Source organism: Eublepharis macularius, chromosome 8 (genome assembly GCF_028583425.1).
Source record: "Eublepharis macularius isolate TG4126 chromosome 8, MPM_Emac_v1.0, whole genome shotgun sequence".
NCBI lineage: Eukaryota > Metazoa > Chordata > Lepidosauria > Squamata > Eublepharidae > Eublepharis > Eublepharis macularius.
In genome coordinates, this window is record NC_072797.1 from 105,469,607 (window position 1) to 105,489,103 (window position 19,497).

At 40.7% G+C, this 19,497-nt stretch overlaps 1 protein-coding gene across 1 annotated transcript in view; it reads right to left on the reverse strand.

The window, feature by feature from the left end:
- The window catches only part of PTPRD (protein tyrosine phosphatase receptor type D), a 513,284-nt gene that overhangs the window by 89,424 nt on the left and 404,363 nt on the right, over positions 1-19,497 (reverse strand). The window contains exon 27 of the mRNA XM_054986312.1: positions 3,715-3,838. Coding sequence (XP_054842287.1) covers positions 3,715-3,838 — 124 coding nt within the window. The remainder of the gene's footprint in view (positions 1-3,714; positions 3,839-19,497) is intronic.

Below are 19,497 nucleotides of genomic sequence, written 5' to 3' on the forward strand. Positions count from 1 at the left end.
TTCCAGTGATACTAGGAGTGTAACAGCATACTGGACTTAAAAAATTAGGTATTTTCCAATTTAGCTTGGGGAGTTTGGCTATCCCTAATCAAGATTTTGTTCAGAGTTAATTGTGTATAGTCATACGCTGTAACAAAATTACAAAAAAACCCCATTAGATAAGATAAAAATTAGGTAAAATACAATTATATATACAATACAGATTTATAAAAATGTGGGGAAAATTCCATTAAAACAGACATTGATTAAAACCAGAAATCCGTAAGTAAACTGCAAGTTCAGGTGACGCATTCTTTCTTTGATGCATTAGACATTATCTTCATAGCAGCAAAGGCAAAAAGTGAAACTCTATATGAAGAGAACATGCCAGCATCAGAAAGCAAAGACGAGATGATCTCCATGTCTGTGTATAAGCTTAGACCAGATAAAAATCCCACCAGAAACTTAAATCTGGGGTCAGAACATAAAGGGCAAAAAAGAATAAAATGAGGTAAATCCTCTAACATATGAGATTCCTAGATACAGATCCTCTGGGCTATAGGAGTTTGAGAATAATGTCTAGACAATATTGCTGAGGGCATGCCACCCCTAACCGCTTCTACTTCAAGAACGTTTTTGGGTCACTCACATGTACAGAATATAGCTTTTCAAATATGCCTTTCTCTCTTACTCAGATCTTCTCCTGGATTACTTCCAGGGGAAATTATTCAAATGTGGTCTTTTTAATACCTAAATTCCTCTGAAATGATAAACTATTTGAAAGACACATATACCTATCAATATTCCTACATTTTCCTAAGAACAGAACTTTCTGCTGTTGTATGGATACTGAAAGTGCAAAGCCCAGTTACCTTATCAAGGTTTGCACCTGCAAAAGTTTCAGTCTCTTTGTGGATAGCTGAAACTCTAACTAATATACACATGAGGTAGCATATGAGCTTGACGGTTTGATGGAAGGGAATATAACTGACACTTCTAAAATGCAATCAATATCATTTCAATGAGTATTACAGGTGGAACAAATGTAAGCAGATTATTACATGCAAATTTTTTCAAGGCGATCATTTAAATTTTCTAATAGATTTGAAAAAGCGGTGTCTGTTATCAAAGCCTCTGGTATGCAGCTGCAATAAATTAGACAAGATGTAAGGCTCAACTGGTGAGATTGTGTTTTTCTTTAGTAAGCATTTGCTTAGCTCTGTGTAACACACTGAAGAATTGATTACACCTATAAATACAGTCAGTGCTCTATCTCATTTCTGCTTGTTTTGGGTAGCCTGAGATAAGATGTTCCTTACATAACTGCAGATTAAATGCTGTACAATTTAACATGCAGTTTATGAGGAAGGGACTATGATCTTCTGTGCAAGTAGCTAAGCTGCTGAAAGATCTTCTCAAATGGATCTCTGCCAAAAGCCTTCATTTCAGTGTGCAGTGAACAGTCTAGTGGATTTTGTAGGGATTCTTTGATGGATAATTCTGTGCTGCCCAAGGTTTTCTTTGTGCCTTTCCCCCCTATATTGGAACCAATACTCCTCCATCTATGGAATTTGGATAGGGGAATGATGAACGGGACTGAAATGTAAACCAGCGAGTCTTCTAGAAATGCAGCTGTGATTGGGGTTGGATATTTTTATAATTACAGAGAGTACAACTCAGAGCACACTTAAATTAACTTCAGTCTTGCTACAAAACTGGATGCTGATTTTTAGGTTCTTGCATGTAGCATATGATTGACATATAGTAGTCATAAATTACCTGTGGGAACTCAGTTCTGAAGCACTGCAGGGGCCCAAATCAAACTGAGACCTGGGTGTGGAGGGAGGAACATCCTTCCCACCTGTGCCATTTTCCTGACCTGAAATCTCGCCAAGCGACAAATAATGCCCCATGGAGTACTGCAGTGCCCTTAATTCTTACACATGCAGTCCAACCATGGAGAAAATAAAGCCCCTCTCCCCAGTTCTGTTTCAGATCAGGAAAATCGTGTGAGAGAAAAGGCTACAGCCTTTCCTCATCCATGAACCAGGGTCCTGATCCAAACCAGGCCACTGCGGTGCCTCAGAATTGAGTTCCCATGGGGAATTTGCAGCTGGTGTCCTGTTGCAATTCTCTGTAAACTATGCTGTAATCTGTAATGAGTCATCCAGTACGGGTAGAAGTGTTGTACTGTAAGGAAATGGTTCAAAGAGATGCATCGGTAAAGGGATAGGGACCGTAGCTTATGCTACTGTATAGAATCTATTGCAGTAAGTTTCTGCTGCATATATTTTACATTATTTCATGTAAAATTTAATTGATTATGCTCTGTATCACAGTTCCGTTTATTTTCAAATCTCTGAAAATTTGCATTTGCTTATCCTATTACATTGTTTATTGAATGTGCCTGCTGTTGATATTACTAACTTATACTGTGTAATCTGTCTTGAGTCTCAATGAGAAAGGTGGACTTTCTCACTGAGACTCAAAAATCTCAAAAAAGTATATCTCGACCTGTGTTATCAAGTGATTTTGAACCCAGCACTCTAAGACCCCCTTGGGTTTCTTCCCTGAAATCTTTTAACTAGCAGTCTTGAAAATCTTATCTCAGACTTCCTACAAGCAGGAATATAGAATGATCTATGATATTACCAGGTCACTGGCATCCTACCTTTTAGCAATTCAGCCTAAAATTACAAAAAAAAAAAAGTGTTTGGAATAAGAGTCCCCTATTACTACTACTACTACTACTACTACTACTACTACTACTACTACTACTAGTAGTAGTAGCAGCAGCAGCAGCAGCAGCAGCAGCAGCAGCAGCAGCAGCAGCAGTAGTATAAAGGTAAAGGTAGTCCACTGTGCAAGCACCAAATCATTACTGACCCATAGAGGATGTAGCATCACGCTATTTTCTTGGCAGACTTTTTACAGGGTGGTTTGCCATCGCCTTCCCCAGTCATCTACACTACTACTGGTAGTATTTTGGTTTTTGTTTGTTAATGCGGGATTAGGCTCAAGGCTGTGGCAAAACAGCTGTAGTGGGAAAGGAAAAGGAATGACCTATAAACATATCACAAAATAATATATCTGAATCCTTCATAGAAACTATGGATATAAAAAGGTACTATTCATGGAGATGGAACAGCAAGCCAACAATCAACCACAGTTATTTGTTGTGACATCTAGTTTTTCAGTGTCTCTCAGCCATCAGGTAACCATCATACCAGATATTTTACACTGCAACCTATATCAAAATAATTCTTACATATATTCTTACATAACACAAACAGTTGCAGTTCTTACAGAATCTACTAAAACATTGCAAAGGTCATTTACTCCGTTTCTTTTGTTAAGTAATGCTTTTAGATAGTTATGTCTCTGATGAAGAGTGGAAAGTGAAGGTATTATTTCTAGTTCACATATCGTCAACACCAAGAAAGTAAGAAATCTGTTTTGAATTTGCACTCTTAGTTAAAAAAACAAATCAAGACATGGACTTCCAGTGTCTCTTTGCTCTTTTGATACTAGCTGAGTTAAATAGTTACATGTACACACCATGTAAATTAAGTTTTTGTAATGAAGAATTTCATGTGACAAATTACTCAAAAATGTAAAGTAGAAAAGACACTTGTTATAGTAATCCCAAGCTCTGAATTTTGAGTCTGAGCCTTTGGAAGATGAACCAATTTTTTGTTAATTTGCTTTAAATTATATTTGGTTTAATTGGCTTACCTTCTATAGCTGACAGGAGAACTCGAGAATGGTCATAAGCAATTACATTCGCATATCTATTCTTTGGTTTATTTACTTCCAGGTTAGAGTGCTCCCATGTGAATTGCTGGCCTGGGTCAATTGACTTAAAAAAGAAAACAGGGAAAAATTAGAAGGGAATAGTTGATATTGGCTGCATTTTTATTCCAGAAATACTTTTTTTTTAATGTACATCTAAAATTTATTTATATGCCATAATACAGCTTAAAGCACTCAGCCATGGGAGTCTTTCCACTGCAGTTAGTCATGCTGACACTGACTATCACATTTAATCACTTTCCTTGCTCAGATCTCTCTTTGTTCTTACACAAAATGAAACAAAATCAATGTAGGAGAAGCTTTATTTCCCCATGAAAGATAGGTGTATGTGTTTGTGGAAGGAAGAGATGTGCAGGACATAGCTGACAGATAGTAATAGAAGGTCCAAGTTGATGATATATCCACAATTGACCATAATACCTTAGTTTCTAGCCCAAGTTTTATAGGTAGGTTAGGAAAGTCCAAAGAAGGATTGAAGCAGTAATTTCATGAGTATATATGATTGATTGCTGTGGTGCCAGAAATCTACCGTATTATGGAGGTTTTAGGCTAGTAATCAGATCAACAAAAGATGGGTCCAAGTAAAGAAATTTAACATAGGTTTTACATAGGCAGAAGCAATGAATGAATGAAAAGCTCTCACTCCAACTGTCAAATTTAGATGTTAACGATCAATCTGTTACAAAAGCTTATCACAAAGCATTTGTAAGCAATTCTGAGACATGTGAAAGCAGATAAAAATGAGTGAACAACCTTGTTTACAAGTTCAATGTGGTAATTCAGGAACCGATTCAGGTCTACATTGCAAAAATTTATGACTATCCATATACTGAAACCTCTGAACTAAATATAGTTACTCAAAAAAAAAGGCCCATTGATCACAACAAATCTTAGTTCTAAGCAAATGCGCATAACATTAATAATGTATAATGCCTAAAGCCAACGTATTATAATCCTGAAATTACAGATTTCCACAAGAAGTAGACAAAATGATGACATTTTTTACTGCATGCTTTGGATGAATTCCAGTGGTGCTGACAGATAGCAAACAGCACACTTTTTAAAAACTTCAGTACCTTTCAAAGAAGTGATTCTCATCCTTAATTTGCTATACCAGTTCTAGAAATGTGTGTCAAGCTGTCCAAATTAAACTAATCATGCTACAACCATCAGGTAAAGGATAGCACAAGATCTTTCCTATCTTGTGATCATTCTATTTACATGCTTCATTTATGATGCCTCCTACATTTGCAATCTATAATAAAAGAGGGGAATGCTTAAATTTTACCCATTGCTTTTCTACTGAAACTCTCCCTTGCCTAGATACTTTTACTCCCACTGGGGTTCTGGTCCTGTATTTACTTGGTAAGTACAAATAAACTCATCTAAGAATACTTTACAGTGAAGAAGCAGACTAAAATTTCATGCAGCTACATATGTATAGTGTATATGTATAGTGTGGCTCTTAGTTCCTTTGATCTTGAACATTCTTAGTTTTATCTTAGAACTAGTAGTCATGTATACATGTTTATATATATCATTGTGCTAGCAAAATGCAGATATTCACTGCATTGTGCTGTACCAGAGCACAACATTTATGTCATAGATACAGCTGTCTATTGAACATCCTAAACTGGGTAAAGAGACCATGGTAAGGATGGTTAGCTAGACTCCTCTTTATGGTCCATAGACTTGGACTATACCTTGTATCGGCACAGAGCTGTACAGAAAACATGAGCAACAAGTAAAAACCTTAGGGATGGTTTTTAATGTCTCATCATTGCAGTTCCACCCCTCAAATTCTCATTCTGATTTTGCTTTTCCTTTGCATGTATAAAACTCATGATTCTTTATTTGTACCAGTTTCTGGCTCCTCACACCATTTCCCTCATAAAATGTATGCATTTTTCAACGTTCTTTGTATATCAATAAATCACCATTATTTATTACATACATACAACATGTGAAAATGAAATAAATTCTGCAGATAGCTGTACATTTCATATAAAAATGTACAAAATACAGTCAAATATACACAGCTGGCAAAAAGTAGAGAATGTAAACATCTGATAAAATATAGATGCACATAAGAAGAATTGGAATAGATTCATTCATCCCTATATATACACTACAGAACCATGCTGTTCCCAGAGAACTGCCAGTTTTATAAAATTACCATTAGTCTAGTAGTCACCAGGCACACACCAGGAACACACCAGAACATTATAAGGCCCTCATCAAGACATATGCTGACATCATGCTGTGCCTATACCCCCGAAACTAGAATGAAGAGGAATAATTACTAAAGGACATAGAATATTAATTACAGGGCCGGTGCCACCGTTGAGACGGTGAGGCAGAGGCCACGGGTGCCATGGGGCTGGAGGGGGCACCAGAGGGGGGTGCCAGGGGTGGAGACGTGCGCCGTGCTGCTGCCAGCCAGCACCGCGCTGCTGCTGCCGCTGTGGCCAGTCAGCCCTGCGCTGCCATCACCCCCCCCCGGGCGGGCACAGCAGCCGTGAGCCAGGGACGGCAGGTGGCCGGGGTGGTGTGTGGGGTGCTGACCAATGCCCTCGGCGTCACTGCGTGATGTCACTGTGTGATGACATCATCATGCAGTTGGGGGCGCGTGCGCGCAAAGGTGGCCTCAGGCACCAGGAACCCTGGCGCCGGGGCTGATTAATTACATACAAGAGCCCCTTCATAGAAGGACCTCAAACATCCACCTCATGACAATAGAATATCCTCCTTCCAGAGGAATGGGGCAGCTATGTAACACTGTACCTCCTATAACGATTTCTGAATTTACTTGGAACCATTCCCCAAAGCAAATGAGGAGACTACTTCGAGAAGGAAAAAAATAAAACAGGCAACTGAAACAACAAAGACTTTGACAGGATAAAACCATGTGTAGCTAAGTATTTTTTTTTAGTTTTTTTAATTTCAAATAATAAACTCAGACATAAGCACATAAAACATGAACTACATCATACAATCATTTAAATCATATCTTGATAATCATCTACTATTTCAGTCATCAATAATCGTCTAGGTCATTTATAAACCTAAACACAACATCTAGATTCTATAAGAGAAAAATATAATGAATAAACTACTATCATTTAAACCATATTATCATTGATTATATCATATATCTATATAAAACTTGCTTATATACATTCTTAATTTTTCACTTCTATTTAGAAATCTTTTTGTCTATCTTCTTATTTGATAACAATTATTCTTAATTTTCAACTACATAATCAAAGAATACTTTCCATTTTTCTTGGAATTCTGAGATACATCTTTTATGTATGTAAGATGTTATATAAATTATTCTTCCATTCCATCAAATCTAGACATTGTTCTGCCTTTTGCTGTAAATACTACTCTTGCCATGGGCACCATATATTTAAATAGTTTGTAATATTACTTGGTAAAATATTTAATAACATATTTTGGGGGTTCATCACAAACTTAAACTTTAATATCTTTTGCATTTCTCCATGTATTTCTATCCAATATTTCCCTGCTTTCTTGAATCTCCACCATGTGATAAAATTTTGCACCTGCGTTTAGGCATTTGCAGCACTTTCCATTATAGTCCTTGTTAGCTTTTGCAATGTCCTTGGAAGAAATATACCATCTAAAGAACATTTTATACTAATTCTCTCTTAAGATATGACTACGTGTAGCTAAGTTCCAGCATTGTACAGATTTGGTCACAGTTGCTACATTATTTCAGAATGGTTACTGTGTGCTGAGTGATGGCAGTGAACTGATCAGTTTGTGCAGTTGCAAGAAGCTGGGTGGCAGCGAGTGTCTTGTTGAAAGACTAAGGTTAGGCAGCCTGGATGTAAATCAGTATGATGTATTACTGGCTGACACTTCCACACTAGTGTCCCTTATAACGTTAACATTATAACATCATTAGGCTCGGTTAAAAAAAAAAATCCCCCCCAATACATGACAGCTATGTTCTGAGTTAGGGATGCCAGTCCCCCACTGGGGGTGGGGGATCCCCTGGTCCTACCTTCCACCCCCTGCCCCTGCTTACCTGGCTGGGGTGGAACGTCCCTCCTGGGCATGCTCCCAGGTGGCACAGCATGCTCCTGCGTGCTGCAGTGGCAAGATTCGGGCCAGATTGGGGCCTGATTTGGCCCCCTGGGGAGCACCGGAGGACAGCATGTGACCTGTGTGATGACATCCTGGAAGTGACATCATTACTCAAGCCGGAAGCACATGCAGAGTACGCACATGACAGGAGAAGCCCTAAAGTAGGTACCGGTCCTCCAACCTCCCGCCTGGGGGGGGGGGGGTCGGGGGACCTGGCAACCCTATTTTTAGTAGACATTTTTGTTTATGAGTTATGACTACCCCCCCTACAGTCCAAACTGGAGAGCCCTGCTGGAGCTGACCCACAGCTGGGAGGCCGAGTCTGACATGAGTGGGGCAAACCAACACAATGCAATAACACTGAAATTATGACATTATGACATCTTTAAATTTTCTTCAAAAAATTCTTGGGAAAGGAGGGGGATGAGAGGAAGGTGGAGGGGAAAAGGGGATGGGAGAAACTGAGAGGAAGATGGAGAGACCAGTCAGTAAGAAGTGGCCTGTAGAGGGGGGAAGAAGGGCAGAACAGAGAGTGGAGGTGAAAAAACAGAAATGAAAATTCTGCACAATTGAAAAAGCTGACTGAAAATATCGGGGAATAAGCACAGGCAGAAAATTTGAATACTGCACTGAAATCTGAAGGGGAAGTTAAGTATGCAGAATTTGGAAGAAAACCCTAAGGCATATCAGCTTGAACTGGCAAAAATTGCCTATGTAGAAAAGGCCTAAAAGACATCAGACACAAAAGGAATTAAAAAAAAAACATCTGAGACATGCAAAATTATTAGAAAAAGGTATCCAGTTAAAATACACACTAAAATTGTTTTTTAACTGATTATCTGCCTCTGTTGAACCGCGTCAATATATAAAGGCAGAGCATTTCCCCTGCAAACAAAAAGGAAAGGGGATCTTTCTCAGAGGAGGAGAGTGTCACATACAGACTTAATTTTGTAAATATCAACTACAACAAATTGGATTATTAGGTGAGTGCTTTGGGGGGCGGGATTGATTACTGGCAGTATTGTCAGTGAGAAAAGTACTGCGTAGAACAGGCCAAAACTATGATCTGTTTTCTCAACTTATTATGTGTTACTGGTATTATGAAGGGAAAGCTTAAACAATTAGTGTTTTAACCAGAAGTACAATTAGGCAGAGGCAAAAATTTCTGTCTTTTCCATTCTCTTAGGGTTAGTAACTTCCATGTCCCTCAGATTTACAAGATTCTCATATTTCTATAGAGCAATGAATCTTATTTCTTGCTACGTGCAGTTTTTATGAACCATTTCTACAACTTATGGTGAGCGCATAACACTTTCTTCAAACCTGACAGTCAAGGACTTTGTGTTCTTCTATTTCCTGCATCTTAAACATTTTTGAGTAACAAATTAAGCATTCCATTTCTTAGGACTGTTCTTGTGGCATCACTTTTTCTTTTAATTAACATAGCCATTGTTAATTCTGTTAATTCTGTAATTCTGATTCTATAAATCAGAAATCTAGCACTGAGCCTCCTTCCTTCACTCAGGAAAACACATGCGCTTTATTTTTGCCACAGATATTTCAGGGTAAATGAACATCTGCCCAGGCTAGTTACCATCTGTCTTCATATTATAGTGGAAAGAAGCTGCATTTAATACCCAGTAGCTTTTACTACTGATTAGAAGTAGGGTACCTTAAAGCTGTTCCTTCATAATAGTTGCCTCTGGACAAAGTACCCTTCTCCACCACACAACTCAGGCAATTTAAAGTTCTCCAGGGTTCCATTATGCGTACAGCATTAACTAGAGGGCTTCCTCATTTTTATGGCAGCAAGGAGAAACCTCATATATATCAAGGAGCTGTCCCTAGCGAGAACATATAAAGTATATTACTGTTCATCAGAGCTTCTGAAAGCATTTTGGAGCTGACTACACCCCACTAATGGGCACAAGTTAGCATGGGACTCTGGCTCCTCGCTCTTGATGGAGCACCGCTTGCACTGGTTTCGAGAGTTAGGAGCCTGGGGGTGATCCTGGATGCATCCCTGACCATGGAGGCACACGTTGCAGAAGTTGCCAGGTCTTCATTTTTCTATCTAAGACAAGCCTGGCAGCTTGTCCCCTACCTGTCGACTCACAACCTAATGGCAGTGATCCAAGCAATGGTCACCTCTAGATTAGACTACTGCAACTTGCTCTATGCAGGGCTTCCCTTGGGCCTGATTTGGAGGCTACAGCTGGTTCAAAATGCAGCTGCACAATTGATTGCAAGAGTCCCGATTGGGAAACATATAACACCTATATTATGTCAGCTGTATTGGTTACCAGTTGAGTACCGGATCCGGTTCAAGGTTTTGGTGTTGACCTATAAAGCCCTATGTGGACTGGGCCCAGCATATCTGTGGGACCGCCTCTCCCTATATGTACCCCAGAGAACACTTCGTTCTACAAATAAACAACGTTTGGTGGTCCCTCGACCAAGGGAGGCTCGCCTGGCCTTGACCAGAGCCATGACCTTTTTGGTCCTAGCACCGGCCTGGTGGAACTCTCTGTCTGATGAAACCAGGGCCCGGCAGGATTTATTATCTTTCCATCGAGCCTGTAAGATAGAGATGTTCTGCCAGGCATATGGCAGAGGCTAGGTTAGGCCCCCGCAAGCCATACTGAAAAGATCTGTCCACCACCCTATATATATATGGGCCATGCCTGAAATGTAGTGTTTTACCGTTGCCATCTTGAGGAAAAGTTTTATTGTATAGTTGTTTTAATTTTACTGTAATGTTTTATCTATTTTAAAGTGTATTTATGTAAACTGGAATGTTGTACTCCGCCCTGAGCCTGCCTGTGGGGAGGGCGGACTAAAAAATCTAAAATAATAAATAAATATTATTTATTTATTTATTTGACTTATACCTCACCCTTCCTGCAAGTGGGCTCAAGGCAGCTTCCAACAATATTTCGATAAATACAATAAAAACATTAAAACCACTTAATCTAGATAAAAAGATTCAGGTGTCACTGATCAAACCAGGTTACTATAAAATCACAAGTCACAGGCACTGCCATGGTATAAATCCAGGGAAGCCGCAAAAGGAGGACAAGGCGGTCAGAAAGGCGGGGACACAAAGCTGGCCCTTACTCAAAAACCTGGCAGAACATCTCTGTCTTGTAGGTCCTGCGGAACTGTAAAAGGTACCGCAGGGCCTGAATCTCCAGTGGGATAGCGTTCCACCAGGCCAGGGCCAGGACAGAAAAGGCTGGCCCTAGTCGAGGCCAGCTGAATGTCCCTTGGGCTGGGGACCACCAGGAACTGCTTATCCACAGAGCTCAAGGCCCTGCAGGGGACATAATGAGATAGGCAGTCCCGCAGGCATGCAGGTCCCAGTCCACAATGGGCTTTGAATACTAAACCAATACCTTGAATTGGATTTCGAACTCAACTGGGAGCCAGTGCAGCCGGCATAACACAGGGTGACTGTGTGCCCTAAATGATGTCCCCATGACGATGCATGCTGGACCAGTTGAAACTTCCGGGTCATGCTCACAGGCAGCCCCGTGTAGTGCGAATTGCAGTAATCTAGTCTAGAGGTGACTGTTGCATAGATTACTGAAGCTAAGTCCTGGGATGAGAGATAGGGTGCCAATTGCCTGACTTGCTGAAAATGAAAAAAATGCAGATCTGGCTATGGCTGCAACCTGGGCCTCCATAGAAAGTGTGGAATCCAGGAGCATACTCGGGCTCTTCATCATCAAAGAAGGTCATAATTGCACTCCGCTGATGGCTGGGAGCCAGATTCCCAATTCTGTCATCCCACAACCCAAATATAGAACCTCCATCTTCTGGAGATTCAACTTCAGGAGGCTCTGACAAAACCATTTCATCACAGCATCCAGACATCCAGCCAAGGAGTCCAGAGCAGTGTCTAACTGGCCATCAATTAATAGACAGAGCTGGGAGTCATCAGCATACTGGTGACAACCCAGACCAAAGCTACAAACCAAGTGGGCAAGGGGGTGCATATAGATGTTACGTAACATCAGGGAAAGAATCGCCCCCTGAGGGATGTCACACACCAAAGGACGGTGGGTGGACATCTGTTCCCCTAGTGCAACCCTCTGTCCCTGCCCATGGAGAAAGGAGCTCAGCCACTGCAGGGCTGTCTCATGAATTCCCATGGCGGTGAGGTGGTGAGTCAAAAGTTCATGATCGACTGTGTCGAATGCCTCTGTAAGATCCAAAAGTATCAGCAGCGGTGACCCATCCCAATCCAGTTGTCGCCATAAATTATCTGTTAGGGCAACCAGAGCCGTCTCCGCACCATGGTTGGGCCAGAAGCCAGACTGGAATGGGTCCAGGATAGAGTAGTCATCGAAGAATACCTGCAGCTGTTCTGCCACTGCCCTCTCAATTACCTTACCCAGGAATGGAAGATTTAACATTGGGCAGTAGAGATGGGCACGAACTGGAAAAAAACAAACCGTGTGGTTCATGGTTCGTCGCATTTCAAGAACCATGAACCACAAACTTCCAAGAATCTGCCCCGGTTTGCGAACCGGTTTATTTGGTTCATGAAAACGTCACATCCAGGTCAGCAAATTGTCACTTCTGGGCCAGCAGAAGGTCTGCAGGAAGTCCATCACCTGTTGCCTAGGAAACTGATTGATTGGCACCAGGCTATCTGCAGTGTCGAACCAAAAAACAAATCAAATGAACCACCCTAAAGTTCATGGCGGTTCGTCAGAAATGGGTTCCAATGAACCGCTGGTTTGCGAACCAGCCCAGTTCATCACAAACTTTGGTTTGTATTTTGGTTCCTGCCCATCTCTACTGGGCAGTAATTGGTTAGATCCACTGGATCCACCACTGCCCTTATTATACAGAGCATTAACCTGTTTGGGGATGAAGAACAGGAAATATTTGGTTCAATTTAAGTCAGAAAAAATCATAGTATTCTGTCTATCTGTCCAACTATGCTCTAACCTTCTAACTTCCCCCTTTTACTTAAAGCATGGTGTAGTGGCTAGAGTGTACTACTGTCTAGGATCTGGAAGACCCCCCCCCCGCCAAGTGTGAATCTCCACTCTGCTATGGAAGCTTGCTGGGTGACCTCGGGCCAGTCACATATTCTCAGCTTAACCTACTCACAAGGTTGCTTTGAGGAGAAAATGGAGAAGAGGAGTATGAAGTAGTTGGTCCTCACCAGGGAGAAAAGTAGGGTATAAAGTAAGTAAGTAAGTAAGTAAGTAAGTAAGTAAGTAAGTAAGTAAGTAAGTAAGTAAGTAAGTAAGTAAGTAAGTAAGTAAGTAAATGGCTTCTGCTGTCACATACTACAAATAAATTTGTGTTTCTCTTTTTTACCATGCAAGGGGAAGTCTCAGTTTCCTACAAGTTTTAATATCTACAATCCATGTATACTGAAAGAATGAGCAACAGCAAACAATATGAAAGTGACCAAGATATTTACATATGATGGAGGAAGAGAGTACATCTGTCCACTGTTCTCACTGGTACACCTTCCATGCATTTGCACTTAGACTGCAACAGTAGGAACACTCATTAGTAGAGATGGGCACAAACTGGAAAAAAACCAAACTGTGCGGTTCGTAGTTTGTCGCATTTCACGAATCACGAACTTTCAGAAACCTGCCCTGGTTTACAAACCAGTTCGTTTGGTTCATGAAAATGTCACATCCACGTCAGCAAATTGCCACTTCCAGGTCAGCAGAAGGTCTGCAGGAAGTCCATCCTGTTGCCTAGGAAACTGATTGATCGGCGCCAGGCTGTCTGTAGTGACGAACCAAACGAACCAGCCTAAAGTTTGTAGCAGTTCGTCAGAAATGGGATCTGATGAACCACCAGTTCGTGAACCACGATCTGGCCCATTTCGTCACAAACTTTGGTTTGTATTTCGGTTCGTACCCATCTTTACTCATTAGAAAGTAAGTCTCATCGATCTTATTGGGATTAACGTCTGATTACACATTTAGGATTGCGCTGTTAAACTTCAAACTGTGTATGTACATGTACAGATCACATGGGCTCTTCTCAGCTTTCATAGAGAGCAATCAGTGTACTGTACATGCATACTGAGTTGAATGTTAAAGCTGCCATGCAGGTGTATGGACATGAACCAAATCGGAATTATAATAAAAAACAGCCTCTATCTCCACCAAATTTAGTGGCTTGCTGTCCTTTGTATTTTCCAATACAGCCCCAAATGATCCAGCGATGGGTGACCCATCTTTGGCTTGATGTATATACAGTGGCCACTAATGGTACAAAAGATTGGAAACAGGGAGGGCCTATTGTTGATGAAGGAAAAAAAAAACAATAATAAGGTTCTATTGTATTGTCGAAGGCTTTCACGGCCGGAGAACGATGGTTGTTGGGGGTTTTCCGGGCTGTATTGCCGTGGTCTTGGCATTGTAGTTCCTGACGTTTCGCCAGCAGCTGTGGCTGGCATCTTCAGAGGTGTAGCACCAAAAGACAGAGATCTCTCAGTGTCCCTGAGAGATCTCTGTCTTTTGGTGCTACACCTCTGAAGATGCCAGCCACAGCTGCTGGCGAAACGTCAGGAACTACAATGCCAAGACCACGGCAATACAGCCCGGAAAACCCCCAACAACCATAAGGTTCTATTGTTTACTTTTTAAAAAAAACTTTATTTGGACAATATTTGCTCTTTTTTCATTTATGGCTTCATATTTTGAGAATCTTTGCAAATCTGAATTTGTAAAAATAGTACACAAAACATAACTGAAAATGCAAAATGAACTTCCTCATTTACTACCCCGCTTCATATTGAAGAGCAAAGTCTCAAGATCAATTATAATATGCTCACTCTCAGGATGCTTAAAAGGCTGACTTGCTGACTTTTAAACCACTGTTTTATTGGACCTCTAAATTAACTGGTGATACTGATACACATGACTAGGAAAGCTGTGAAGGTATTGTGTACGTAGTGATTGTTGTCTCTTCCTAGGATTTACATAACAAAATAAAAAACACAATGCTGAGATTCAAACCTCGTATGGGTAGAAAGACACTTTCAGTAATGGGTGGGTGGGTGATTCCCATGATTCCACTCTCCCACAGTAGTCCTCACTTGTCGCTTCCCATGCCAATCCCCAAGAGTTGCTTTGGGGATGGTTACAAAAGGAAGTCACAGAGAAGAAAAAACATGTTCAGTAAGTTAACTTGCAGTTAGTTGCATTTTTCAGGGGAGAAAAATAATACCTCATGGCAAAATTTACCAGTAATAGGGTGAATCAACCATCATCATCCTCTCATACAGTATATTTTTCACAGCTGTTTATCAATAATATACAATAGTGTGGATTTCAGTAGATGTAGAACATCTTTCTTGAATCCATCAAATAATATTTGACGCTGCATATGAATACTGGTGCTACAGTTCTCCGCAGTCCAGGAAACCAGACCTTCATGTTAACCTTTTGCTTTGAATTCTCAATCATTCAACCTCATCATACTTCACAAAGGATTGTCTTGAGAGAGAAAGCTAATCTACATTTCCTGGATGTGAATAGCCAATAACTGGAACAATGAATGGAAGGATATTGGCAGAAACATCCTGGAAGTGTGAAAGACCAATAACTCATGAATAACAAGTCTGTGCTAACAGTTTTAATGAGTGTTCTAATGGTTTAATGGATGACACTTAAATAGCATTCCTAGTAGATTCATTCTGAAAGCCTGTATTCAATGAAGCTGTCATTGGCAGAGCAACTGGATTTCTTTACAGTAAAATGTTCTAAACATTTTTTTAAAAATAGATATTTGGAATGTTGTGGCATTGTTTGCATGTTCTGACTAAGATATTTTGGGTGCATTTTCTCTGTCTTTCTCTCATACACACACACACATACACACACATAAATACACACAGAGAGTGTCTGAAAGAAGCAGGTGTGGTTCTAAAAAGATGTAAGATGGTAATATTTCATGTATATTACTGGCACCTCTGAACTGTAATGCATTTTAGAAGAGTTCCTGTCAAATTTGTGCACTGAGCTCAGATCCTTCATTTATCCATATAATAAAGGCTACAGACTTCCTCCAGGAGGGAATTAACCACATCAGACAGTAGAGTACCAAATGGTGGTGAAATTGCTTATTAGTGAAAAAGGTAAGCCCAGCTAGCTCAAGGAAATAAGCCATTCTACATATGCTTATTTAATACTAATATGAGGATAGAGAAAAATTCAAGAGCTATCAACCCACTAGCAACTGAATTCCAAACCATACCATATAGATCTGCAATAGATTAAAAAAACAGATCTAGGAACATATGGGGGGATTTCTTTACAAATCTGAAGGACCACAATTTGCAGAAAATAAAATCTTTTTAAAAAATTGAGTGATTAAAAATCCACAGAATAATAGAAACACTGCCTGTAGCTTTAAGAAAAAAATCCCTTCTGAGCTCTGTGGCCATTTTAGAGACTGCTAGGAATCATTGACAATATTGGTAATTTCAGGTGGGTAGCTGTGTTAGTCTATAATAGAAAAGCAAGATTCAGATACAGCAGCACATTAAAGACTAACTAGATTTCCAGGGTATCAGTAATAATATTGCTTAGCCTTACAAGCCTTGTTTCTGTAAAGCAAAGCCATGGTTGGGAGCGGGGGTGAATTTGAATGCCAAAACAGCCCTGGAAAGGGTCCTGTCTTCATCCCATGTGATGTTCTCTTATGGAAGATGACTCACCAAGGACAGGCCCTGTGGCAATCACCGAAGAATCATTACACACGCAACTTAACCTGGTTTGGCAGAGGCTGCAGTGCACTTCAGCCCAACTTAGCCATGGCAGACACTGCACAAATGGGCCTGGCCTGGCCTGGCCAGGCACCATCCACTGTGCAACTTGGCCGGCCCAGTACTGGTGCCTACTGCTCAACTTGGCCAGACTTTTCCTGGTAAGAGGCTGCCAGGAAGAAGGAAAGAGGAAAAGCTGAAGATGAGGAAGTAGATAAAAATAAGTTGGCTGGTTGATGGGAAGGAGAGAAGGAAGCAGGACAAGAGGAGAAGCTATGGGGGCTCCAAAGAAGGGAAAGAGGAAGTAATTGGGGAAGGGAAACTGAGGGAAATGAAATGCCCCCTGAAAGCCCTTGTTGGTCTGTGTGTCTTGTAAATATTGTATTGTTCATGCGTTCTCTTATGCCTCCACCTTTCTGCAAATGGATCTAAATTTCTTCTTCAGATTATATGTTGCTTTTTCAAACAATATAATACAAGTGTACTATTTGCTGTCACTATATATCAGAATATAAGAAAGGATTCAACCACTTGCTGACAGTAGGGATAGCATCAGGAGTCAGCATAACTGAGTACGTACTGCATCCCATGCTATGGCAGAAAGACGGCTTCAGACAAAAGATGCCAGGTCAGTCGCTATTTCTCAGCGGGAAATGCCTAGTGGCCATAGAGGGAGCAGAGCGTAAGAATGAGTGCTCTCTCCTCTAGGCACTCTATCTAGCAGGAAAAGCCTTTGACAATCTCAAGTGTCTGTTAGAAGATGCACTGGAGAGAGCACTCAATCTTTTGTGCTGCTTTCAAATCATCAGCACTTAAAGGGCTACAGGAAGCAAAAAAGAATGGTGCTTTTCTTCCTCCACCATAAGCCCAGTGGGGGCAAGGGAGGGGCAAAGAAGAGCTGTGATGGAGGGGATAAAGGAGAGTGCTTGGAAACATGGTGCTCAAAGACCTATGAAGACAGCAGTTTGAACCCTTTCCATATATATGGGAAAGTCTACAGCAGAACTGTACATACCTGGATGACCCAGGCTAGTCTGAAGCTAAGTAGGGTCAGCACTGCCTGTATTCAGTGCTGTAATCACTGATTAGAACTTGGATGGGAGACCACCAAGAAAGACCAGGGTTGCTATACAGAGGCAGGCAATGGCAAACAACCTCTGTTAATTTTTTGCCTTGAAACCTCAGCACGAGCGCCCATAAATCGGCAGTGACTTGATGGCACTTTACATACATATACAGCAGAACTTTGCTATGCAAGGAGTTCACTTTTTTCAAGCAGGGAATATTTTACACAGGAAAACATTCAAAATTTTAACTCTCTACCTGAATTTGGAAGTACCACAGCCAAGGAAAGTACCATGTGAAAGGCAGGAGACACTGCTAGATAATGTACTTCAGCTCTCTCCCTGCAATTAGCAAGGTAAATTATCTATAAGAACTGCACTGTAGAAAGAACAATAGAAGAATCTTAGTACCAGGTATCAAAGCAAGTAGGTAGTGTGGAAACTACCTATGAAAATGAACAATTTGACCCCTTTTCACCAATGTCAGCTTTTGCTATGAGAATTTCATCTCTCCGAAAAATCTATAATAAGATGCTTTTTCATTATGCAGGAAACTTGCCAATAGAATGAGATTTACATAGTGCATTAGCAAAACATGAGTGCTAAATACATGGATGCTAATACATCATCATGGCAAGCTGCCAGCTGAATTACACTTTCCTACAGCATTAGGAACTTGAGTTCCAGAAAGTAAACAAATGGCTTATTAGAGGTGACTCTGTTCCTTCTACTCACGCATCTGGCAGAGGCTGACTCTTTTTTAAAAATTCCATACCAAAAGTTTTATAAAAAGAGTAATAAGGAACTGGTATCACTGGTTATTCTTGCATTTGGGAGTTTTAAGGAATGTTCTCACCCCATCATAATTGACTAAGGATAGATGTACTTTTATGAAAGGCATAAATTCTCTCCCGATTTTGGAGGGGACTGAGGGGGACCCCTTTACAACTCACAGAGGGGGAAGAAGGTCTGAAAAGAAAGGCAAGCAGAGATTGGAAGCGATGTAGCAAATGGAGTCTCTTTACCAAGCACATTAATCCCATTTTAACTTTTGGAACAAAAACTTGACACTTTTCTAGTTATTCTAGTGATAATCAGTTTGAGGAACAGGTATTATTTCCGTACCTCCATATTGGTTGCTTAGAAATGGACATGAATACAATACATACTGGGGGCTATAGAATTTTGATGTGTTTCCTTTCCAGCTCTTAGCCTACTAAAGAAAACACCTGAATAATGACAGGAAGGAAAAATGGTTTATTCTTCACTCTTCAAGTATAGGTATGTGTGAGGAGAATGCCTCCTTCTGATTGGTAGAGAAACAGAGGCCCATAGCTTTGTATCCTACCACTCAGCTCAGAAAATTGAGATGGCTTCTTGCAGCCTTAGAAACCTTAGACAGTTGCTCTTTGAAAGCTAAGGTTACTAAGAGTGGAGGAACGTTTCAAATTTTTCCAAGCAGAATGATAGAATACAAACTATAATAGTTGATGTGAGTTCTGTAGAAGATTGCCCCGTGAAGCTCTACAAAAAATGTGAGAGGGAAAAGTGGAAGCAGTGTGTTGGGATCTCAAGTAATGCTAGATGATCAGTTCAGATTTCTATTTCTGTGGATTTGACATGTATGTGTTTCTTCCCATCTACTTGGCACAGTACATTCTAGAGTTGTCAGCTCCAGGTAGGGAAATTCCTGGAAAATTTGGATGTGGAGTCAGGGGAGGGCGGGTTTGGGGAAGGGAAGGTCCCCAGCAGGGTATAATGCCATAGAGT